The following is a 26000-nucleotide window of genomic DNA, read 5'->3' as shown; positions in this document are numbered from 1 at the left end:
ACCCTCCTGCCCCAGAAAACCAAACACTGCACCCCACAAGCAGTTTCTTCGTGTCACATCTTGTCATAAATTGTACCCTAGATGTTCTTAGTCTTTGCACTGTGGACTGTTCTTTTGTAGAAACTTTACCTTGTCGAAACTTCTGTTTGCAGCTTTTCTGGCAACAGTCCTTGACAAGGGAATAACTTAAAGGAAAAAACCTAAGGGAACTGGAGTGTCTTGAAGCTCACAGCAGACATTCCAGCAATGCCTTGGGACCTGGGATTTCCCCCTTCCCCCTCCTTGAATTCTTTAGCTGATTTGGTACTGCTTTGAGATGGTTAAAAAAGCTACTAGAATTAATCCATTATTACTTGGGTGGTGGCAAGTTCCCTACTACTCCTAGTAAAGTAATACAAGTTGGGATTTTTAAGCCTACATTTGAAATAATAATATCTCTATCAGTTTGTGTATTTAGAAGTGACACTCATGAATCATTTCTATAGTTATAAAATTATTGAAGGTCTTAAAGCAACAAAAGAAAGGAATAAATCCAAATGACAGTAAATGTTTTGTAAATAAATGACATCATTGAAGCACATATTTAAAGATACGTTTTCATGACTGTATCCTTGTATTTATCAGAGGGCTGGAGCGCCTCTGCTCTGGAGACAGGCTGAGAGCTGGGCTTGTTCAGCCTGGAGAAGAGAAGGCTCCTGAAGGGGAGACCTTAGAGCAGCTCCAGTGCCTAAAGGGGCTACAGGAAAGCTGGAGAGGGGCTTGGGACAAGGGCCTGTAGGGACAGGCCAAGGGGAATGGCTTTAACCTGCCCGAGGGGAGACTGAGCTGAGCTCTTAGGCAGAAGCTCTTCCCTGTGAGGGTGCTGAGGCGCTGGCCCAGGGTGCCCAGAGAAGCTGTGGCTGCCCCATCCCTGGCAGTGTTCAAGGCCAGGTTGGACACAGGGGCTTGGAGCAAGCTGCTCTATGGAAGGTGTCCCTGCCTGTGGCAGGGGTTGGAACTGAATGCTTTATTCCTTCTCCTTCCTTCCATATAATATTGAGGTTGAATGGCCACAAGAGCAGTGGCTGATTGGGGTTTGCAAAACAGCCTAAACTTTGTACGTGCTTCTGAACTAGGGCAGAAGCTGGAAGCAGCATTTTGCAACTCCAAAAGTCAACACCAGTTGCATGTTTAAAGAGCTGAGCCTCTTTTGGGCCTGTCAGCACCAGGGCAAAAGTCAGCAGGATTAGGCCCATGGCCTCATTGTCTTCCTGGGATGGCACAGAAAGCCAGCCGTTAATGTAAATATAATAATAATTTAAAATAGATGAAATTTAAATGATGATAAAACTAATCCAGGCATCTAAAAGGAGTCTTCCTTTACTGAAGTCTCCACACCAGTGTGCTCCAGTTCAATGTACTGCCAGGATCTGTGCTGCTTTGTACTGGCATGTCTTAAGTCATTGAATGTCATTCTATGTCCAGGGCGAGATGTCATCTGGGATCATTTGTTTGGTACCTGTCAGAACTTATGATTTCAGTCCTTCATCAGATAGTGACCAAGCAAAAAGCATTACAAAAATCTAAAATATCCCTTTTTAGCTAGCAAAAATGTTGATGTTATCCAGTCTTTTATTATCTTGTATTGAAGTTATCTTTTCTTTTCTTGTGTGCATATTCTTGTTTGATTCTTTTAATCATCTGTCTCACCCAGCTGTGAGGGAGATGTTCAGCCTTCTCTTATAATAAGACTTTTTAAGACCATAGTTGTGCCTTTGTAAGCTAAAGAAAATAGCACTGCTTTTCAGAATTCAGGGCAGGTACAGCTCAAGGCCAATTTTTACTACTCTCCATTGGGAAACATAGATCATGACTAACATACGCTGACTAATGCATTGTGGAAAGTGTTGTAATTGTTCACAACTCAGTAGGTGCAGTGGAGAAATTAGAAGCAACTACAATTTATTTTCTGCAACTTTTCAAGGTGTTTTTGCTTTCCACTGTTCACTGCTGGATGCCATCAACTGCATTGTCCTGTTAACTTCCCATAAAGAGCTGTGAAAAGCAAAACCTGCCATGACATCATTTAAAGCATGCAGCCGTTATTTTAAAGGCTTTCATTTCTCTAACCTGTATGATATGAATTCTTTTCAGGTCTTGTTATTATCAAGGTCTCTGTTAACTTGTATTAATAGTTACTGTCTTGTAGCAATAACCGGTATTGTCAGGTCTGATGTTGCGTGATTCAGCTTAAATATGCTTTTCTTTGCTGCCTGTTGAAGAAGTGGGAACTGTGGATGCATGTGCAGTGTGGCAGATGCTCTTGTGTTGATAAATACCCAGAGATCAGCACAGTGACGCTGGACAGATTGGAGGTTTATTCTTCAAGGTTCTTTTTGTGGGCTTTGTTTTTCTTTTTCCTACTGAAGTAAAAGATGTACAGTAAAAGTCTAAATGGTAGAAAATACAGCTGTGGTTTCCCCACCCTTGATTCATGAAGCTTTCTTAAATATTTGGGTTAGATTCTTGTACTGCTCTTACAGTAGCTCTGTGCTGATTTTGATGGATTTGTACCAATTTACAGCAGCTGAGAACCTGACTCATACTTTCGTTCTTTATCCCATGAGTCTATTAAAGCAGTCAACATGCTTTTAGAATAGTTTGCTGATGAAGATTATTGCGTTGCCAGAGGCTCTTTTCAAGTAGCAGAGTTCGTTTATTCTTTCTTTTGCTAAGATAAAGGCCTACCTGCTCTTCTCATCAAACTCTTTACTAGCTAAAATGTGTTGCATTTTTATCAGCTCTGTAATGCGTTTCTGCAGCATGCAGGGGAGCAAAGATGTGGAGAGCTAAGTCAAGACTTGAGAGACCCTCCATTAAATGTCCCCAAATGAAGCTATTGGTTTTTCTTTTTCCAATATTATTATTTTGCCCCTAAGCTTTTAACAGGGAACAATACGATGAGCGACTGGTTGTCTTCTCCTTCTTTCTTGGTTATTTATACATAGCATTGCTAGAAAATAGTCCTTGTCTCGAAAATAGTCTTTGTGCATTCCTTACTACTTTCTACAGTGTGCCTATCACATCGTGTGTCCAAGAACAGTAACTCCTACACAACTAACCCTGGTGATTGGAGTAGGTACACAATTGAAGTCTCTCCAGATAACAGATGTAAGGATTGGTCTCTGAGTGTTCTAGGTGGCAAAACCACGTCTGCTGCAATGCCAAAAGGTCTTGGTAATAGAAATGGAGGGAAAAAGCGTAGGAGCTGTAACTTGGTAATAATCAAAGTAGTATTCAAAAAGATGGGTTTTTGTTTAACTTTCGTTTCAATTTTCAGTAGAAAAGTTGGCACATCAAAGCTTAAAGAAAGAGCTCTAAGGAGAGTTGCAGAGTTCTTGTTCATAGTGACACACAGCCACTATCTTTAATTTTCTAGGCACAGGAGGTATTGCCAAACACATTAAGTGATACAGTGATGTGGCAAAAGAGCAGTGAAATGTTTCTTCTTAACAGTTCAGTCATAAATGCAAATCTTACTTCATTTTTATCTGCTTTGGTCATTCAGTAGGGACTTGGCTGTCATATTCCTCTCCTCCTCTTTTCCTCTCAGCTTTGTGAGACAGGGTCAGACCTACTTGTCAGGAGAGTTGCTTAACTCTTCCCTCCCTTGGGAGAAAAGGGTGCCAAGTTCAGCCTCTGTCAGCTGCCAAAGACAAATCTATATTAAATATATATATATATATATATATATTTACATCTCTATATATACAGATCTTGGATGTTGGAGAAGTTGTGTTTCTCTTAATTCTCTTTTTTACTAAACACATGGATATGCCTCACTTTGCATAGAATTTTTCATGTGGCGTTACAAAGATTTACTGTGAAAACTCCACTGTAGTTTTGCATTGTGTGCAGTGGATTCTGCCCGCTGGTATGTGACACACTTCCCTGGACTGATTTAGCTCTAGAATATCCATTGCTAATCAATGTACTGATGAAGTGCTGTTTAAAAAAAACCCCAACCCAAACGCAAGTTTCAGCTCTATTTAATGTTCTTTCATTATGCATTTATGTGCACTGAGGATGTTATTTAAGGAGAGAAGTGGAAGTTTTCTTGGATTAGTAATTGGGATTCAGAACTCAGAAATCAGTCATGATCCATTCTGACTGTTCCAGTTCACAGCTCTGCTTCCATGATGGGTAATGAACTTTGCTCTTTGCATTCGTCTCCAGTTGTGGTGGTGGTGGTTGCATTTCAGTCCTTTTCTTTGCATCAGTGAATTTGAACTTCTATGAGCATGAGATGTGCATGGCAATTCTCAGCAACTGCTTCCTTAAATCTGTGTCTTACTTTGCAATAGCATGTGGTCAGATGTATGGATTTTTCCTCTAACCCTGTGTCACCATTGCAGCCATTTCTTTAGCTTATTCTTAGGACTAGAGTTGAAATTTGAATTTGAAATCCAGCTGAGTTACTCCAGGCTGTCACTTCAGCAGTCCACTGCAGATGCAGAAAGAAATGAGGTGAATGCAGCCCTGCAGACTTGATTGCAAGCACAGAAGTAAGCTGCAGGATAATTCTGCCAACTAAGGACAAATAGCGTGGTTTTGTTAACAGCTGCTGCTACTTGATGTGAGTAAAAGATCATCCATCATGTACTAGGCATTCATGAACTACTTCCATTTATGAAAAGAGTTTTTAAGTAGCAGAACTGAAAGAACAATTGAATATGGTAATATGATTTAATTTATACAACATACATAAAGCGATACACGCTCATTTTGAGTTACTGCTGAAGCCCTAAAATGTAAGGATTTAACATAATCATTATTACCACATATATTTCCTGCTATATTTAGCATTTATAGAAGATTAAAGTTAACTGAACATAAGGGATTGCCATAGTGTGCTTCACTGGCCTTGATTATTAAGAGTGCTAAAAGAGATCTGGGACAACATTTTTCACAAGTATAAAGATGCTGCTACTCTTGACCCAACTGAAAGACCCACCAAAGTGGAATTTTAGACTGGAGAAAGTCATTTCATAAGAGAAGCAAGCATAGGGACATTGAGCTTCAGCAGTAAGCAAATATATATTGCTGGAACACTACCAGCTTAGTTAACTTATGTTGGAATATGCTTTGCATAGCACATGAATTTTAATGCAGATGAAGCTGCCAACATGTAAGTCCTCAATTGCTATTAATATATAGTGTAAGTGATCTACACAGTAACTAACCTTCAAGCAGTACTTAAAATCAATATATATATATGTGTGTGTATATATATATATATATACACACACACATGTGCTTAAGGAAAAAATCCTAGATGTTTTAGTCATTTATTTATCAAGTATAAATTGGAAGGCAAAAAGATTCATTCTTTGTCATTTGTCTCTTAGCCTCTTGGGAGTTTTAAGGTAGCTTAGACTAATTTATATGGTTCTGAGAAGATGTTTTTGACCTCTCTGTCTGTATATGTCCAATTCAAGTGTTATCAGAAATCATTAGAAATGCTTCTGTTCAATTAAGCAGAGATTTTCTCAAAGGTTTTTTGATTCCAAGCTGGGAAAACTTTAAAGTTTGCATCTAGAACCCATCTTTTACTAAAGACCCAAGAAAGCATGGATGTTAGCATGGGGCAGCAAAACTGTAGGTATCTTTTCTAAGGATATCTTGATCACTTTTAGTATAGACAATAAAAACTTACACTGAAGTTATCTTCCCCAAGTATGAAAGTACTTTACTAAAAAGTCATCACTTTGAGGTTCATTTGGATTTTCTTTTCTCTCTGAGCATATGCATTACTTGAGTCTTCCTGGACAGGAGCTACATGTTCATGGCACTGTGCTGTGCGCATTGGCAGCAACATCCACTGAATCCACAAATAACAATTGTGATTAAACCTAGTCACATAATCACATGCGATCCAGTCTTTTGACAGCATTTAATTCTTTCTTGCAGCATATTTCCTGGTAATTATATTGTGGGATATCACATTGGCTTATCCTTATGTTAATTAATTGCTTTGGCTTGCTCATGAATTTTAACCAAACTTCTGCAAGCTGCTTCTAATCTGCTGTAGTCACCACCCCCATGCTGTGCAGAGGTTATTTGCTGAAAATTCAAAGTGGATGATTACGGTAGCAGAGCCCCAGTTATTTTGATAGACACATACAGTCAAAATTGGGAGTTATGTAAGTAGAATCACAGAATTAAATGCTTTGGGTTGGAAGGGACCTTAAAGCTCTTCCAGTTCCAACCCCCTGCCACAGGCAGGGACATCTTCCACTAGAGCAGGTTGCTTGAAGTAAAATGTATAATGGAAAGAAGGAAGCGATCCATAAAACTTTATCCGAGAAACATCATCATTTAGTTTAAAGCCCAGCTTTCTTACCTTCTCCTTAATATTTTCAGAAATCTTCTCCTGTATTATTTGTTTTGTAAATGCCATTATTGCCTTTAATTTCTGTTCAAAGGTTGGAAGATTAAAGCAATCATAATCAGAGTTCTTCTGAAAATTACCTTGTTTGGACTAAAGGATCTGAATTCAGTGCTCAGTTGTGCTTTAGATCTGTGCTATAAAGAGTAGAATAACTTAATCGTGGGTCTAGAGAAAGGCATGACATTGAAATATTGGTTGTTTCTACTTACAATGGTTAATGATTTTTTTCAGTGGACTTCAGAATACAGTTTGCTTTGTAGCCCATCTTGGGACATAATTCAGACACGGAAATATTCGTCAGAAGTAACAATGCTGTGTGTCGTGTGAACTGCACAATTAGTCTTAGATATCTTCCCTCCTGTAAGGTGATTGTGAAGCACTTTTCAGCTAACTTTAGAGCAAAGATCGGTGTAGATATTCTATGGCAGGAGGCTGTAAAAGCTACCTGGAAACAATATGGAGTTTTTATATGTATGTATGCATCTGTGTGTGTGTGTGGGCACACTTTTATATATATATATGCACACGTACACATATCTATAAAATAAGGTGTCATTCTATTGCAAAACACTGTTATAACTATCCATATTGCTTGTTTTATGTGCTGTCTGTCAGACACCGAAAGGCTGGCAGACCTAAGACCTAAAAGCTCACCTGGTCATAGAATCATAGAATAGTTAGGGTTGGAAAGGACCTTAAGATCATCCAGTTCCAACCCCCCTGCCATGGGCAGGGACACCTCACACTGTGTTTATCATTATAGAACTGGTTTCCCGGTGTGAAGATACCGGGATTTTTTGTCTAGTAAAGATATAGCTCCTACAACTCATTTCTGACAAATTACACAGCCTAACAACTGCTCATACTTGGGAAGGGAAGATTTACCTTTACTATCAGAGTACTGAAATATTGCTGCAATTTGTTACACAATATCCGAGTTCTGTATTGTACAGCAAAACAACTCCATTTGTACTAAAGCTTTTTTTGCTCAGACACCCGTCAAGTGAATTCCCTTCCTTCTTGTATTTTACCTGTGTGTGATCACTCTTCACAAATTTATTTTGTGAGACACTTTTGCTGTTGGGTTTTATGCTTTAGTAGTGTTTTTGTGGGTTTCACTCACAAATGCCTAAGTTAACTCACAAATTCCAAAGTTAAAAAATGGCACAGGTGAGTGATTTTTTTTCAGTATTTTTAAAGAATTCTTTCAAAGTAATTCCAAGTAGTAGCAAATGTGTTTTCTGCTTGGATTTACACACTACGTGCATCACAAATGAAAAACTGAACACACAGCATCTGTTTTTTACATGATTAAATCAATGAGAACATGAAGATAAGTGTTCTGCAAGAAACTTTTCTCACTTTGTATTTACTGTGTGACACCAAACAGGATTTCAAAATGCTTTGCAGTTCAAATGTGCCATGGAGTGATACAAGGTGATGCTATTGCACTTAGTAGTACTTTGAAGAGAGCATGAGAAAACAACTGAGAAATAGCTTGAGAAACTGTTTTGCCTAGGGACTGCACCACAGGTTTTGTAATGATTTGAGTTTTTTAATAGCCATGTTACAGGGAGTTCAGTTGTAAAGGACTATTGAATTAAGATGACTTATTAAATAATGACTTGCACGTATCACAATTACTCCTGCAGTGTGTTTCAGCTTAAAGGACCACAAAGTTCTTCACAGTGCATGCTAATTCCCTCTGGGATAAGAAAGACTACAGCAAGTAGAGAGGGTTTGTAAGCGGGTGGGGTGTTTTGAAATAGAAATTATGAGAAATGAAAATACAACTTACATAGAAATTTTGAATGTACTATCTCTTTGGGCAAGTAACCTTCAGCATAAAGATTTTTAGTTTATTACAGTCAATTTTTGCCACTTTTTCCCAATGAAAAATGGGATGTCAGGGTTCATATAACTTGGAGCAGTGAAGAATGGAATTGATCGTCTGGAATTTACAGTTCTGGGGTTATCAACACCTCAAGGCTGCTGATTGTTGCACTAAACATTTTCCATCCTCAGCTGAAGCTGCAAATGATAGAGCAGCCTTTGCATTTCTTAGATTTATTTAAGCCAAGCTAAAAGCAGGGAAATGCTGTAATTTGAGCCAGCAGGGAACGTATTTGGGATTCAAATACTAATGCAGGAAAAGAATAAACCTGATGAGTGATTAGTATGAGAAAGTCTTTCCTTGTGTTTATATTGAACAAATATATCAAAATGCTGTTTAAAGGAGACTGATTTAAACGGCAGCGGTAGGTCCCTGGCTGTAAGCTGGTTAAGTCTTGAGACTCGAGGAGGCTGATTACAACACAGCTTAATGGTCAGAACCATAGATCTGTTCTGAAGTGTCAGATGTTTGTGCATTTAAGATTAATATTTGTTGTAAGTGATCTTGAAAAATTCACGGGACTGTGTGTTAGCCATCGTGGTAGGCTTCAAGATGTAAAATCCATTCATCACTGATAATCTAATGAAAAAGTGCATTTCATTCATATGGACCCTGCTCCTTATTTGAGTTAGGATTTGGCCTCAGTGCTTGTTCATTGAATCATTGAGTAGTTTAGGTTGGAAGGGACCTTTAAAGGTCACCTAATCCAACTCCTCTGCCATGAGCAGTAACATCTTCAATTAGATCATGTTGCCCAGAGCCCCATCCAACCTGACCTTTAATGTTTCTAGGGATGGGGCAGCCTCAGCTTCTCTGGACAACTTGTTGCAGTGTTTCATTACCCTCATCATAAAACTTATTCCTTATGTGAGTCTCCCCTCTTTCAGTTTAAAATCAGCACCCTTTGTCCTCTCGCTACAGGCCCTACTAAAAAGCCAGTCCCAAGGCTGACTAAAGGAGAAATACCCTGTCCCATAGAATCAAGCTGACCACATCTTCCAGGGATCAAAGTTCTGATTTCCTGAAAGTCAGGACTGAGGATCATTCATCCCTCAGTATGCCCCAGTCTTGCTATATCCCTGTTTTACTATGTACCAGTATTGTCTGACATCACATCTTACGGGTGTTAAAGATCAATGAACTATGTGCATTAGTGTCTTTGTGTGTCTGATAAATTCAACAGATCATGTATGTGTTTGTCTGAAAAAAGGGAGGTTTTATTACGCATGAAATTCACATACTGAAGTTTATCTTAGATCTGACAGTCTTTGGAATTGTTTCGTGTGGAGTGAGTATCCAGTTTGTTCAGTGAAGTTAATGACAAAGGCAGGTTTAAGGCTACAAACCTGTAGACAACATGTTCAGACCTTTCTTGTAACCAGAGCTGCTTGGCACTGATGGAGCCCTTTTAAGCTGCCCTTAGGTTGCAGTGTGGGCTGCCCAGCGTGCAGGTGGGAGAGGCTGCAGCCCTTGTGCCTGGGACAGAGATGCATTCCATGTGTCATGAATCTTAATTCCTGTGTGATTCAATGGGTGAATTTACCTGGTTTGGATCTTTCTTGTGGAGAATAGAGTGTTAAGATTTTGTTTCTGTTAAGCAAGACCTTACTTCCATGAGTTCAGTTAAATGGTGTCTCTGTGACTCCTCTTTTGTATATCAAGTGTTGAATGATTCCAGGCTATTTACATTAATCAGTCCTGGTCATCTTCTCTGTATCCCCTAAATGAATGTTACTTTAGCTGTTAAAGTCGAGCAGTCATCTTAGGGCAGGATGTGGCCATATTAGATTAATATTGTTTACTACTTCACATTATTACCTGGTAAAGTACACAGATAAAAACATTGGAAAACACAACTTTATGTAGGCTGGGAATGGTGGGAAAAGATTCAGCATTAAAAAAATAATGAAGGTATAACAATATTGGATTGGCTAGGCTGGGGAAGGAAGGGGAAGGTTCATCGTTATAAAGAACAAAGGTACAATCAAATTGCACTGGTGCATAGATGTGAATTGATTTTGTCTGATTCCACCTTACCCTTTTTACAAAATGAATCTATAAAGTTCTTTTGCATAGAAAATACATACACTAAATGGAAATGTATTTATTTAAAGTATCTTTAGGGGCGTGAGAGAGTTTGTTTGCCCACTGTGCCTTTTCCTTAGTCCTTGCAGGATAGCTTTGAATACTATGTGAGTACATGGGCGTAGGTAGTGTGATCTAGTTAACTGAGAGGAAGATCTCCAGGAACTCCTGCATTCCAGTGCCATGCGTTACTGAGCAGCCCGTGGCAACTCACTCGGCTTCTGTGCTCTTTTCCTGGCGCTCAGCTGCCAGCAGCATTTAGGGGAATAAAACCATGGGGCTGGCTTAATGTGCTCCTGTGGAATTTCCGTGCTGGAAATGCGCAGGTATGTGGTGTTAGTGCATAGCTATGCAGCTGAAGAAATAATAAGGAATGTGGTCAGATGTTTGCTGCTGGGTTAGTTTAGCGAGGGAGTGTGGTGTCTGCTTCCCTAGGACAAAGGAGCCTTCTTTCACTGCTGGGTAGATTCAGTTTGCACATTGATGCTAACTTCTGAAATTAGCAGAGAGCAGCTCCTTAATAAATCATTGCAGTTCATTTTGTGTAATAAAATGAGGTTTGATTAACTCTCTCATGTGATTCACTTCCATGCCAGATTAGGAAATGTCAAGATGACCTGTCAAGTGATACCAGTTAAGCAGAGGAGTTGCGGCGTCCGGTGTGAATCCATAGGGATGTGGAGCCATCCGATCGGTGTCTTGCACGCTGCAGGCAGCACTGGAGGAAAAAAGAGCTTCTTGTGTGTGCAGCCAGCTGCTGGCGTGATCTTGTAGGGCCGTGAAGAATGAGGCTGCTGTACGTTTGTCTTGTTGTCAGAGAGGCTTCTGGTGAGGTGACGGTTCCTGCGTCTGGCACTAAAGAAGTGAACAGTTTAGTAATCTTTGTACTGCAGTCCAAACCAAATGACAGCTCACCCCAAGCAGATTAATAAATTGATTTTTTTCTTCCTCATTGCTACATTTTTCACTTCTGTTTAAATAAGCTTAATTTCTAGCTGTTGTTTGGCATACGAAGGGCCTACTTTCAATTAGTTTAGTTATATGGCACTGTGCACAATACCATAACCATACAGCATTTACAGCTTGAGTACAGGCTATTTCTAGTGCGTTAGATGTTAATCACATTTTTTTGTATTTTGATGGCTTTTATCAAGAAAACATTCAGATACTTGGAAAGTGCTTCTAAATGAGCAGATTGTGCTTTTTGCAATGCGGTTCAAAAGGAACACGGTGGCTTTAAACTGAAAGAGTGAAGATTTAGATTAGATTTTAGGAAGTTCTTCCCTGTGAGGGTGCTGAGGCACTGGCACAGGGTGCCCAGAGAAGCTGTGGCTGCCCCATTCCTGGCAGTGTTCAAGGCCAGGTTGGACACAGGGGCTTGGAGCAAGCTGCTCCAGTGGAAGGTGTCCCTGCCCATGGCAGGGGTTGGAGCTGGATGAGCTTTAAGGTCTCTTCCAACCCAAACCAGTCTGGGATGCTATGAATGCTCTTTTGGCTTTTTGAAGTTTCTAGGCTGATCACTGGAAATTTTGACTTGTGAGTGTGGTCTTGGCAAATGCGTTGATTGGAACAAGCTTTTCCATTAAATGAAGTAATTCAAAGTTATTCAGCTATAACTTCTGAATCTGAAACCACACCTTTTAAATGAAATAAATGAGGTCAAATAAAATTGAAGCATTTTGCATCAGGTTGTTCTTACAGTGACTGCATCAGCAACTATTTTTGTAGCCTCGCCTGGTGTGTTTTTCACCCTTGTGCAGATTTGATGCAGGTCTAAAATACTTGTGTTTAATGTCCTCTCTTCAGAAAGCTACAGTGATGTGGATAGGAATTCTTTTCATAATATTAAAACACAGTAGGATTATTATTTTCTTTTATAAAGAATTTCATGTAGTATCTGCTTTTTAGTCCCTTTTAGACAGGGTTTTGTTGGTGTGTTACTTCATTTGTAGAGCGGAAGGAGGCTGAAACCTGGCTATTTACCTGTGTTCTGAGAAGCTGCAGATGATGCAGGTGAAGGAAAGCGGCCTCATTGGGCATCAAAGTGGTCTGGTTACTTTTGCTAAGAAAAGTTTCTTTGATAAGAAAAATAGAAGTTGGAGCCCTCAGAATGAAACAGAATAATACAAAGCCTGAAAATGTATCTGTTCAATGGCTGCTTTTCAAGCTTTCAATTTGTAACCTGCCTTTTTGGAGTTAGAATAAGAAGCGAAAGGAATGTGGTTTTAAATGTTAATAAAGCATCTACCATCTCCTCCCTGTTATTCACAGTAAGTTCCATAGATTTTTAAGAAAATGGAAATTAAGTCAAGGAAAGTCTCAGTGCCTTGGACAGGGCACAGTAGTAAAGGAGGGAACCGTTTTAGGGGTGTTTCAGTAGTATGGTTTAATAAACACAACAAAAATACCACTTTGGTTTCAGTTCAGTAGTACAGCACAGGGTGCTTTTCCAAAAGAAGAAAATACACTTTAAGTCCTTGTCTTTTGAAGCTGTACAACTGCTTTGATTTAGAAGGTTTAAGATTGAAATCGTTCTAGTTCTGAATATTGTGAGTTTTACTGTGTCTCCGAAATAAATCCCAGGAGCTCCTGTGTGTCATTGTCTTAGTTCCCTAGAGATCTGAATTCTTGTTTGCTCATTGCTTCATGTTGCTGCTGTAAATGATTACTTGTAAGACCTAGACAGAAATGATTTTGTGCCAAGATGACCCAAGAGTAATGCGAACTCTGTCTTTATTTTCAGTCCACAGGAGCTTCCTGTCCATGATGCAGTGATAGAAAAGGTAAGTCCAGTGTCGTCCAGCTTTTTGACTAGGAAGTGAACGTTTACAGATTTATGACTCTCTTCACACAAATCCCTATGAAATGAGGAGATGAAGCATTCAGTGATTTGCATTCCCAAAGAAACATGTTCTGAATCCCGTAATGACTGTGGTCCTCAAGGCCATATTAACTCACCCACAGATCCCTTGGGGCCTGCAGAAGCTTACAGGTACTAGTTGCAATGAGACGTGAGTTTTCCTCACCCATTAAATGATCTAGTAAAGGAAACAGAGCTCCTGAAGAGAGCACACCCAGCTCTGTCCTGGGGCAGCTATTGTCTCCGTTCTATGAGCTGTCACCAGCTGTGCTGGGTGGATGGATTGTCCAAGTGAGGTGGTGGCTTTGATGCTGATGTGTAGGTGGCTGTCCCCTGAGGAGTGAAGCACGCTTTTCTGGTTTGGGAAATGGTGACAAATACCCTGGCTGCCACTGAAACTTCATGACCTCTTGTTGAGTTGATGAGACACATACACTATGGACATGCAAGACCTGGCAGCAGCTGGTGCAGGCCCTAGTCCAGAAATCCTGCTGCTGCTGGTGGGTGTTGGAGGAGAAGTTTGGGATCTGATGCTTTGGGAATGTGGAAAGCTTTTATTAAAATTATCTGGAACTGATTTTCTACTTGTCTGGGCCTAGTTACTATTGGTATTTCTCCTTAGTCTGTCAGCCCCATAGTTATACCCAAGACCAGATCAGGTTATTCTTGTTTGTCCCATATTGATCTTCTGTATCATCAGTTGGTCCTTTTGGCTGCACAAATCAGTAGGGGGCATGGAAGAGGGATGGAATGACTTGTTCCAAGGCAGCTCAGCTCCCTGGGTGTTGAGTAGGAGTGCTTCTGAAAATGAGTTATGTGGAGCTTCATTATAGGGCTGGTAAGAAACACTTCTCATAAAGGAAGGGAACTTCTGAGTCCCTTTTGTTTTGCCTTGGTTCATGTGTGTTTCTGTGTATGCAGCCTGAAATAGTTGGTTTACCTGTGATGTTTCATTACACTTAATAACACAGTGAGGTGCATAGAATTTAATTTCTGTCAGAAGGACACAGCAGGGGGTGAGTCTATGAGCATACATTGGACAGGTTGCAGTTACTGTGGTGTATGTGTACTAAAGCTCTGATTCACCGTGGCTTTGTAGGTAGCCTTAAATTGTTGGGGGAAAATAGTGTCTGAGTTCTCTGTCCCATATTGTATTTGTGCTGTCTCAGACAAAATGTCAGCATAGAAACTGTATTTATTGAATCAATGTTAAATTGCAAATCTAGTGCTGTCTTGTAATCGTGCAGTAACACTCTCTGTGTTAGACTCCTGGCTCTACTGCTGGTGATGCCCTGACCTCTGCTGGTTTGAGGTTTACCTGCCTTCTGTCAGCTGTGTTTGAATCTTTACAATGTTCAAGATACCATTGACAGGATAATTCATGTGTCATGTTAACATAGGCTAAGACTAAAAGCTTTCTGTGGAATATATTTTAAAGGCATTTACTTGGTAGAACTGTTTATGCTTTCCTTTTGCCTTATTTCTGAATTTTCAAAGACATTCCTAAGCCACGTTTTCATTTAGTTTGCCACTTCTGTAAAGAATTGTTGTGTCCTTGTGAATTTTGAATCTCTGTTCTTCATGTACCCTCTGGTGTAAAGGGTTTACGATGGGTTTTCTGCTTGTGTATTTACATGTGCAATACTTCTAGAATAAGCGTTATTACAGTGAATGCAAGGCGGTTTTGCTGCTTCATTACCCTGCTGGGTGCTTGGTGACTTAAATGCATTGAATCGTTGTCCTTCATCATGGATAACTTACGATTTAGGTTAACCATGCAGCACATTTGAGGTAAAACAAGGGGAGGAAAGATGAGCTAGAGGAGACAAGCAGAGAGAGAACTGACCTCAGGAAATCTTGAATGTGTGTGTGACTCTGTTGAAGTGCTATGAAATGTTTTGTAGGTAGTTTTCAGTTTGTTTGCGTTTCTTTGGTTTACTTGGTTATAAATTCTCCAGGGAGCAGTTCAGTGAGTTCTGGTTTTGTCTGAGGCTTCTGCTGAAGCATTCCTTTAAGCCTTAGCTCCAGCACACTTGATCTCCAGGAAGAGAGAGTGATACACGGAAGATGGATGCTTGTCAACCCAACTTTACGCTTTCAGTAGCGTATTATTTACTGACACAAGAGAAAGAAACCTTCTTTGCTTCAGTTGGGGCTTCTGTTATTGCCAGTGGCAAAATTGCTTCAAAGTGTAAAATGTACTCAGAAGGTAAATGAATGGATTTATTCTTTTTTTAGTGACAACTACATGGAACTTGCCTGAAAGAGCAGCAGCAGCATTGCTCTGCTCTGCAATGAGCTGCGTCAGATCTGTCCGTGGTTCCAGTGTTGCATCTGTTAGACATGAAAGTGAACATAAACTAGCTAAAAGTTTTCAGCCACTGAACACAGAAATAATTGCTATTTTGACTACAGTATCATCACTTGAGAACTAGGATAAATTGACACAGAAGACTTAAAAGCTTGAACAAGCCTACAATTGAAGGGAGCTGCTGTCTCGCAAGAACAAAACCCATGAAAGCAGATCAAACATACAAAAAAGACTGTGGGAGCCGATCGGGTTTTATTTTTGTTACAGATTATTCGAACAACATGTTGAGGGCAGAGATCTTTCCTGGCTTGATAGCAGTGTTATTCCTGCAATCTAAACTATGCCTGGAGAACATCTGCTTGAAGAGATGTTAAAAAAGCTTATTTCTTAGAGAGGTTGTGAGTGAGTGTGGGGGAGAATCACAAACAGTGTTGTGAAACTTATGAAATCTGGGAAGCAGCAGTTCTTGGTAGTTTTTCCACAGGTCCCCTTTAACCTAACTCTTAAGGAAAGTGTTTTAATTAAATAATTAAAAATAGGTAAGTGGCTGAGCTATTACCATATATGGCATGGAACCTGAACAAGAATGTGGGCAGTTGATTGCAGTGTGAATAGTTAGATAAGTTAAGGTTGAAAGAGTAGAGGCACTTCTTTCCCTATAACTTTGTGTAAGGCTTCAGTCAGTTGGATTCAAATGAAAACAACTTAAAAACCGTAAACCAAGCTATTTCCAGGACGCTTCGTGGACTGAATCATGGTTGGGCTGGACCTCAACAGTCATCAAGTTGTATTTCTGCAAGTGCAAGGCTTTGGGCTCCTGGATTAAAGGATTCCTTTGCCTATTTTGTTGCATTGATAACCCAGAAAGAATGTACCAATTCTGATGAGTAAAAGCTGGAAGTAAAATTAGAATTCTGTTGAGACAATAAGTAGTAATTTTTTTTTCTATTTTTCCCCAACATTTCAGATGCAAGTTGACTGAATGAATACTTAATGAAAGTATTAATAAGTTTTCAGTATCCTGCAGAGCTGTGAAATTAAACTCTTACATTGTTACCAGGATGCATCACTAAACATATGAAACAGAATATCTTTTCAGTCTTGATTAAGCCCTGGATTTGAAGTTGGACATAGAGGGGAGCCGTCCTTTACAAAGCCCCCTGTTTGTATTCATCTCTGAAGAGAAGGCAATAGCCACACATGTACATTTTTCTGCTTTAGCTTTTCCAATGTGAATCCTCAGCTCCAAAAAAGAGTTGAAAAGTGTAATTTTAAAAGAAAATTAAAAACACAGTTAATAGTTAACTTTGTAATACATAATACATATCTAATTCTATATATAATTAGATAATATTATATATAATATTATCTAATTGTATATAATTAGATAATATATAAAATCATATATATATAATATGTATAATCAGAGACACCTCACCTACTTTACAGCATGTGAAATACACACTAAAAAGCTTCTTATAAAGTTTGTTTCCCAAGTTCAAGAAATGGCAGCTGTAGGAAGGTTTTCATAGGCGGGGTGGCCTTTAAGGCAGTAGGGTTGTCCTGTACTTTTAAAGCTGTCTATAATATAAATAACATGTGGAATTCACATTTTTATTATGTTACTTGTTATACTACTTAATATAAGTATTTATTTTGAGAAGATGGAGTTTGTTTTGGTTTGATTTCTCATCTTATCACCTTGTTGCTGAAACCCTCCTGTCAGTAATGGAATTTAAGCAAGTAGATCTTGCCTTTAGAAGAAATCCTTGATGTTGGATATGGAGCCACTTAGGAAAAATGTAGCAAGCCAAGGATGAGAATTACAGCAAGGCTTTCTTGCTCTTAATGCCCAGAATTAGAGCTTGTTCCTGCTTCCGCTCCTGCACCGTTGCTCTTGCATCTGCTTGTTTTTGTTCGTGTTCTTTGTGCTTTTTAAGTAGGGATGTTTTGTGTGATCACTGAAAATTTACCAAGTAGAAAAACAAATTGCAGGTTTTTGTGCTTGCCTGAAATGTGTAGGAGAAGAAACTTTTATAAATCTCGTAGTTAAACTCTTCTTACAAAATACAATTCTTTACATAGAGCTGAAAACAAGGGTTTCTGCTTGATTTTGGATTGGCTGTTTGAAGTGAACCGATGTTACTCTTTGTTGCTGTTCTTAGATGACTGCCTAGAGTTGATGATGTTGTGCTAAACTTTTTCTCAATATTTTTAGAAAATCATCCTTTGAAATGTATTCATTTTGGAAAGATTAAAAACTTCTCATTTCTTTTCAGCAAAAACAGCATGAAATTGAAAGGACTACAAAATGGGTGAAGATGCTGAAAAGCTGGGAAAAATACAAGAACAGTGAAAAGGTAAAGTTATGTGTGCTTTTTTCATTAGCTGTCACATCTGGATGAATGTATAACCTTAAATTAGATTCTCTGTTTATGAGATCTGGGAAAAAGGCCCACAACACCCCACCCTGAAAGCAAAAAGCTTTTTATTTTTCCAAAATGCAATAATACATAATAACCCAACAAAACTGGTGGTCAAATGCAAGGAATTTCTAAGGGCAATAATGCGTGGGCTCTCTTAACTGATTAATGATGATAATTCTGTGCTGCACTGCTTTGTGCTTGGACTGTGGGAACTGGGATCACAGCATAGAATCATAGAATGGTTTAGGTTGGAAAGGACCTTAAGCTCATCCAGTTCCAACCCCCCGCCATGGTCAGGGACACCTCACACCAGACCATGTTGCCCAAGGCTCTGTTCAACCTGGCCTTGAACACTGCCAGGGATGGAGCATTTACCACTGCTTTGGGCAACCTGTTCCAGTGCCTCAGCACCCTCACAGGGAAGAACTTCCTCCTTATATCTAACCTGAATTTCCCCTCTTTCAGTTTGAACCCATCACTCCTTGTCCTATCACTACAGTCCCTAATGAAGAGTCCCTCCCCAGCATCCTTGTAGCCCCCTTCAGATACTGGAAGCTGCTCTGAGGTCTCCACGCAGCTTCTCTTCTCCAGGCTGAACAGCCCCAACTTTCTCAGCCTGTCTCCATACGGGAGGTGCTCCAGCCCTTGATCATCCTTGTGGCCTCTTCTGGACTTGTTCCAACAGTTCCATGTCCTCCTTATGTTGAGGACACCAGAAGTGCAGACAGTGCTGCAAGTGTTCATTCATGTCTGCAAAATAATCTGGGGAGCAGAAGTGTCAGACCTGCTTGTGTTGTCTTGCAGAGAGCTGGAAGTTGTGTTTGATTTAGGCTTCGAGAATGTGAAAGAGGAAAAAGTCGAAAAGAGAGGCCACCTTTAAATGAGTATAGTTGAGCTCTTCAGGAGTCATAAATCCCCTTTCAAGGGTTATGAATTTTAACTTTACCTTTTTTTATTCATTTATATTAATGATTAATATTCAAATTTACAGTTACTCCTTTGAGTTGTGATGGCATCTTACTAAGATCTATGAGGCTTTTTCTTACTGATCTTCTTCTCCTGTATGGTTTCCATCTTTCCACCCTCTTATTTTCCTCCTTTTTTGCAGCCCAGGTTTACTGGAGGGCCTAGGATAGGTTACAGCATGGATCAATGAAAACCACCTTGAGTAACTCTCCAAGTAAAGTGTTGTAACATGGGGCATATAATTTAAATTTCTGTATAGAGAGAGATATTTAAATTATCCTGCTTGCCAGCACAGATATATTAGGATATCCCAAGATACCTGGTTTTGTTAAAAGGAGAGTTGTACTAAGTAATTTAGACAGTAAAAAGTACAGGAAGCCATTCCATGCCCTGTCCTCTTTGGGATAAATCTGGTTTAAATGTGAATAATATGCAACTCAGCATTCATAATCTTCAAAAGAAGTGGTTTTTTTTGTTGATGCTATAACTGGGATCTATTTGTGAATAGGACATTTTAGACCTTGGTGGGCTTTTTTATTTTGAAATGAAAGGAAAGAACTGAAATCTGCTGGCAGCTACTTAACAATGCCCAGCAGTGCTACAGCAGTTCTTGACTTTTAAAAACAAAACAGAAAAAAGAGTAAAGTGATTTTCCATGGGAATTTTAAGGAGGTGAATTGCCCATTAATAATAATCCTTGAATTGCTTTGGGGATTTTTAGTTACAAAAGTATTTTTATCCTGTTCAGACAACAAATGGTCTGAGGGCAATGGTGAAGAGTGGGTTATGTTAGGTATGCCATGAAGTGCTAAGTGCTCTTACTTGCTTTAAAAGCTAGGCATTTTCATGTGAATAAGTTATTTGCTGGAGTACAGTCTTTATCATCTTAAAATTATGGAGGAGTTTCAGTTGGGAAGAAACTTGCTGGAGAGGCTGCATTTCCAACACTCTGTTCCGGGAAGGTTTTCGTAACTGTTCATGTGGCCGTTTGGTGGATAATGCACGCAGAATGTGAGGTTCCAAAGTTCAAATTTCATAGAATCATAGAACAGTTAGGGTTGGAAAGGACCTTGAGATCATCCAGTTCCAACCCCCTTGCCATGGGCAGGGACACCTCACACTGAACTATGTCACCCAAGGCCTCATCCAACCTGGCCTTGAACACCGCCAAGGATGGAGCATTCACAACCTCCCTGGGCAACCCATTCCAGTGCCTCACCACCCTCACAGTAAAGAATTTCTTCCTTATATCCAATCTAAACTTCCCCTGTTTCAGTTTGAACCCGTTACCCCTTGTCCTGTCACTACAGTCCCTGATGAAGAGTCCCTCCCCAGCATCCCTGTAGGCCCCCTTCAGATACTGGAAGGCTGCTCTGAGGTCTCCATGCAGCCTTCTCTTCTCCAGGCTGAACAGCCCCAACTTTCTCAGCCTGTCTTCATATGGGAGGTGCTCCAGTCCCCTGATCATTTCCTCTTCTCCTCGACAGGGCTTAAAACTTGCATTTTCTGATGGGGTTTCTGTTGGTATTTTCTGATGCTGCTGATCCACCTGTATTTTGCTGAGGACTGGAGGTCAACTGTTATATCCTAGGTTACTCCTGGATGGACTGGCCTGCAGCGTGAGCTCACTCACTTACTAGCCTTTTGTTTTATAAGTGATCTGTGCACAGTGGAAAACTTTAAAGGGAGAAATTGAGACCACAATGCTTGTTATCCTGATAAGCAGAAAACTGAGCTACTGCAGTTCAAGTAGAGGAAGAGATTTACTCACCATGTCCCCTACTCGTCCTGTCTGCTTACTACCTTTGGCTTTGAGACCAGTAGCTACATCTTGCTCTTTGTGTCCATTAAAAATACCAAAGCCAGTGGCTGTTGTTTTTCAGGGTCTAACTAAGAAGTTATCAAATTCCTTTTCTTAAAATATCAAGTGAGTGCATGAAAAAGCAATAATTTGTTTCCTAATTTTTTAGCATAATCCTTCTTTCTGTCCCGTCAGCTCCTTTGGGAGGAGAAGCTTGAGGTCAGAACACTTGTGGCTTTGTTTTACTTTGGCAATTGTGTGGTTTTTGAAGACCAAGTGTGTTCCCACGTCAAAGAGATCATAAAAAAGCCTGTGTGACAGCTACTTGGTTTGTACAGAGAATGTTAAATGCATCTTTCAGGGGACACAATAGCTACATGTTGTCTAAGCAGTAGAGCTCTTCCTCGTCAGCCATCGGTGACGTCAGTCCATGATACACTGACTGAACTCAATAATCCTCTATTCACCAAGCATGCAGAAGGTACAGCGGGTCAGCTGAGCAGGAAGAGTTTCGGTTGATGTAACAAATTATAGGCTGAACTATAAATAGTGGCAGGAATAATTCAGTATGTTCATGAAGGGGATGAACTGCGCTTGAGGCTAGGAAAAATTCCCACTGATTGTTGAACATTGGTGGAGCACACGAGTGCTCTTTAAAAACAAGGATGTTTTCCCTATTCCTTGTCACATCTGGTGTGGTAAGTGAACCAGAACGTGCAGAATACAGAATCAGCCTCCTCCCAGTGGAAGCTGAGACATGATTTGTCACTGCTGTGTATGGAAATCTGGTGTTATCTCAGGATTGTACAAAACTCACAGATCAAGACAGTTCGTTGGAAAAATGCACCAGCTTTCCATGCTCACCTTCTTGAAGCACAGAAGCAGTAGTTGCACGAACAGTTCCTAACTCCTGCTTTCTTGTCGTCACTTGGTCGGATAAAGTGGTTAACACCAGAGGAACAAATTGGTAAAGAAAATGACCAGCCTCTGTCTTAAAAGACTCGCTTCAACTGACACTGGCATGGTTTCTGTGCAGTTAGATTGCTCCTGAAATCAGCGCCGTTTAGAAACAGCACTGAAGGGAACACTGCAGCAATACTGTTGTAAGGTTATAGATTATAATTGTAGTGATGGCTTGGCTTTGGAGAATGGAATACTTGAGAGGTAATTGTGTTCTTAACAAGAGAGCAAGGGAGAGTCAGAGAAGATGGTGGTCCCAGGGATAGAGCAGGTACGTACAAAGTGTGGGACTTCAGACAACCCCTTTATAATGAGCCTTCATACTTACAACTGAGAGAGTTTTGGCTTGAAGAAATCTGTTCATACTGTGCACATGCTGTAAGTTAATCCATACATTTGATGACATTATGCTTAATTGCAAAATACAGTTTTCATTTAATGCTCCTGCAGAGCTGCCTGTAAGCTGCCTCCCTACTTTTTTCTGTCATAACTTCACAGGGAGAATTAATGAAAGAACATTAACACACTGATATGTGTGTGCGTGTGAGATGCTTCAGTTTACATCTCCCCTGATCCTTATTGCAGAATATCTCAAGAGGGGAGTACCAGAAACTTCACACTGTTTCCCCGTTAGAACTTCTGAGCTTAAACCTAATTAAAGAAAAGGGGTGTTGGTAATAGCTCAACCGCTTCCCTATTCTTTCAAATATCTCCTACAGTGGGAAGTTCTTCGTTCTTCCAGTCCCTGCCTTTGCCTGCCTCCCTGTGGAGCAGTTGCTTGCTACCTTCAGAGAAGGCCCACATTTCCCCTAGTCTTCATTTTACCACTGACATACACATAGAAGGTTTTCTTACTGCTCTTGACATCCCTGGCCAGCTTGAAGTCTACCAGGGCTTTAGCTTTCATATCCACATCCCTGGCTGCTCAGACAATTTATTCTGTTCCTCTCAGGCTACCTGTCCTTGCTTCCACCCTCTGTAGGCCTCCTTTTTGTGTTGGAATTTGTCCAGGAGCTCCTTGTTCATCCATCCAGGCCTCCTGGCTTTTTTGCCTGATTTCTTTGTGTCTAAAACTCCTTGATTCCTGCATGATTATTTCGGCATCTTTTCAGTGGGGTCGTCATGATTCTTACGGACACTAGTCTCTGAAGTGAGTAACTGCCCTTATGTCTTTGTATGATTCATAATTGTCAAATCAAAGCTTTCATATCTCTATCAGCTGTTTCTCATGCAGGGAGTGTCATAGAGCAGCAAAGTTTGTGTTTCACTGTGGTCTTTCTCTAGCTTATGCTTTTATTTCCTATTTGTATTTTACTGCTTAACAATCCAGGGTACAATCAACCAGACAGTAAATCCTTCCTGGCTTAGTATGATCATAACTTTCAGGAAAGATTAAATTAAACTGTTAGATGTTATATTCCCATTTGAGTCCTTCCATTGAAGCGTTTTCCATCTTTCACTGACTACCTTCGTCTGTCTGTGATTGAAGTTGTCTAAATTGAGAGGGAAAGGAAGAAGAGAAACAATCAGGGTAGCTACAATTCCCAGCTGCTCTGGCATTCACACAGAATATAATAATCAAGTCTCCACTTAGTCTGGAGTCTGGACACAGAGCCTTAATGAAGAACCCTCTTGGCATTCCTGAGATTTTTTTTGAATGAGATGGAGCAACTCTTGTATTTACACATCTTCTTCAGTTTATGCAACCCACAGAAGTTGAAGAACCTCTAAAGACAGCAACCTTTATAAATACACTTTCTTTTCGTTGTAAATATACTTTCTTGTGAGCTTCAGATTTTAATTCTTATGATTCTTTTTGAGGTGGCAGAGTCCCTCTGGTGCTTGTGCTTCCTGACATAACTGAGAAAGTCGTACTTTCAAGAAAACCAGTTTTACATCTTGCAGCAGTAGGAATGCCAATTCACTCTCTTCAGACTGTGTGATAGTGGCCTCATTTCTTGTCCAGAAACTTGTTTGGACTTGTGCAAAGCGTTCGACACTGTCCTGCATGACATCCCTGTCTCTAAATTGGAGAGACATCAATTCGATGGGTGGACCACTCGGTGGATAAAGAACTGGCTGGATGGCCGCACGCAAAGAGTTGTGGTCAATGGCTCCATGTCCGGCTGGAGACCGGTAACGAGTGGTGTCCCTCAGGGATCGGTGTTGGGACTGGTCTTGTTCAACATCTTTGTCGGTGACATGGACAGTGGGATTGAGTGCGCCCTCAGCAAGTTTGCCGATGACACCAAGCTGTGTGGTTCGGTTGATACGCTGGAGGGAAGGGATGCCATCCAGAGGGACCTCGACACGCTTGTGAGGTGGGCTGATGCCAACCTGATGAAGTTTAACCATGCCAAGTGCAAGGTCCTACACCTGGGTCGGAGCAATCCCAGGCACAGATACAGGTTGGGCAGAGAAGAGATTCAGAGCAGCCCTGCAGAGAAGGACTTGGGGGTGTTGGTGGATGAGAAAATGAACATGAGCCGGCTGCAGTGTGAGCTCGCAGCCCAGAAAGCAACCGTATCCTGGGCTGCATCAAGAGGAGCGTGACCAGCAAGTCCAAGGAGGTGATCCTGCCCCTCTACTCTGCTCTCGTGAGACCTCACTTGGAGCATTGTGTGCAGTTCTGGTGTCCTCAACATAAAAAGGACATGGAACTGTTGGAACAAGTCCAGAGGAGGCCACAAGGATGATCAGGGGCTGGAGCACCTCCTGTATGGAGCCAGGCTGAGAAAGTTGGGGCTGTTCAGCCTGGAGAAGAGAAGGCTGCGTGGAGACCTCAGAGCAGCTTCCAGTGTCTGAAGGGGGCCTACAAGGATGCTTGGATGGACTCTTCATCAGGGACTGTAGTGACAGGACAAGGGGCAACGGGTTCAAACTGAAACAGGGGAAGTTTAGATTGGATCTAAGGAAGAAATTCTTTACTGAGAGGGTGGTGAGGCACTGGAATGGGTTTCCCAGGGAGGTTGTGAATGCTCCATCCCTGGTGGTGTTCAAGGCCAGGTTGGGCAGAGCCTTAGGTGACATGGTTTAGTGTGAGGTGTCCCTGCCCATGGCAAGGGGGTTGGAACTAGATGATCCTTTCCAACCCTAACTATTCTATGATTCTAATGTAACTTGCTGAATTTTCTACTTCTTCATTATTATTTCAGAGTGAGTAATTATTAACTCAGAAGAGTAGATTCTGGTTTTGCAATTGTATAGACCCTACCCAGCATTTTTCAACATATTTTGAACCTTATATTACTTAAAGAAATAAAAGACAGCAGAGGGCAGCATTATTGTACTTACAGTAAAGATAATCAGCTAATACTCTGTTCATTTATAATGTTTTTAACTGGCTGGTGACTGAATGATTAACAGAAAGGAGTGTTGCTGTCATGTGCTGGTCCCCATCTCCTCCCCCCAGTTCCCAGAACACAGTGCAGCCATGTCATTTTCACTGAATCACAGAATCACGCAGCATCACAGGATGGTTGGGTTTGGAAGGGACGGGACCTCCAGAGGCCCTCTCGCCCAGCCCCTTCTCAGGCAGGGCCACCTGACTTCCCAAAATACTAACGCAGAGCAAGAGTTGTCTTGAGAATTTATTTTTCATAGAATCCCAGACTGGTTTGGATTGGAAGGGACCTTAAAGCTTCTCCAGTTCCAGCCCCTGCCACGGGTAGGGACACCTTCCACTGGACCAAGTTGCTCCAAGCCCGTGTCCAACCTGGTCTTCAACCAGTTCTCCTCATTAATAACCTTATGGTTGTTGGAGGTGTTTGAAAACAAGTTACAAAATCATAATTAACTGGCAGAAATGTTTGCTATCCAGGTACACTGTTCTTGTACCATGGATCTGAGAAGTAAAGCTACTTGACTAAATTACTAAATTACTTGACTAAAGTCAATGGAAACATTGAATCATAGAATAGTTAGGGTTGGAAAGGACCTTAAGGTCATCTGGTTTCAGCCCCCTTCCAGTGGGCAGGATCTAAAACTACATTTATTCAGAATTCAAATTTGGCTTATTCAGCTTTCTAGGAGACAGGAATCTCTTCCCACGATGACTCCACTGTGATTGGTATCGCTTGGCTTTCAAAAGGCAGAATTATCCTCTTTCTCACAAGCAGTTATCCTTGTGTCTGAATTGACACACACCGAAATTCTCTGTGTGAGCTGAAGCCTGGATATACATCTGTAGAGAAGGGTGCTTTGTTGCACTGTAGTTGTTCTTTATCCTTACAGAACAAACTGTGCTGACTTAGCTGTGTTCACTCTA

The 26000-nt window shown here is 40.7% G+C and overlaps 1 protein-coding gene across 1 annotated transcript in view; it reads left to right on the top strand.

The window, feature by feature from the left end:
• Positions 1 to 26000, top strand: part of USP6NL (USP6 N-terminal like) — a 118567-nt gene that overhangs the window by 59081 nt on the left and 33486 nt on the right. Inside the window, exons 5-6 of the mRNA XM_080627836.1 lie at positions 13153 to 13192; positions 17860 to 17940. Of these exons, the coding sequence (XP_080483962.1) occupies positions 13153 to 13192; positions 17860 to 17940 (121 nt within the window). The remainder of the gene's footprint in view (positions 1 to 13152; positions 13193 to 17859; positions 17941 to 26000) is intronic.

Source organism: Psittacula echo (genome assembly GCF_963264785.1).
Source record: "Psittacula echo genome assembly, chromosome: 1".
NCBI lineage: Eukaryota > Metazoa > Chordata > Aves > Psittaciformes > Psittacidae > Psittacula > Psittacula echo.
This window is presented reverse-complemented; position numbering and strand designations above follow the sequence as displayed.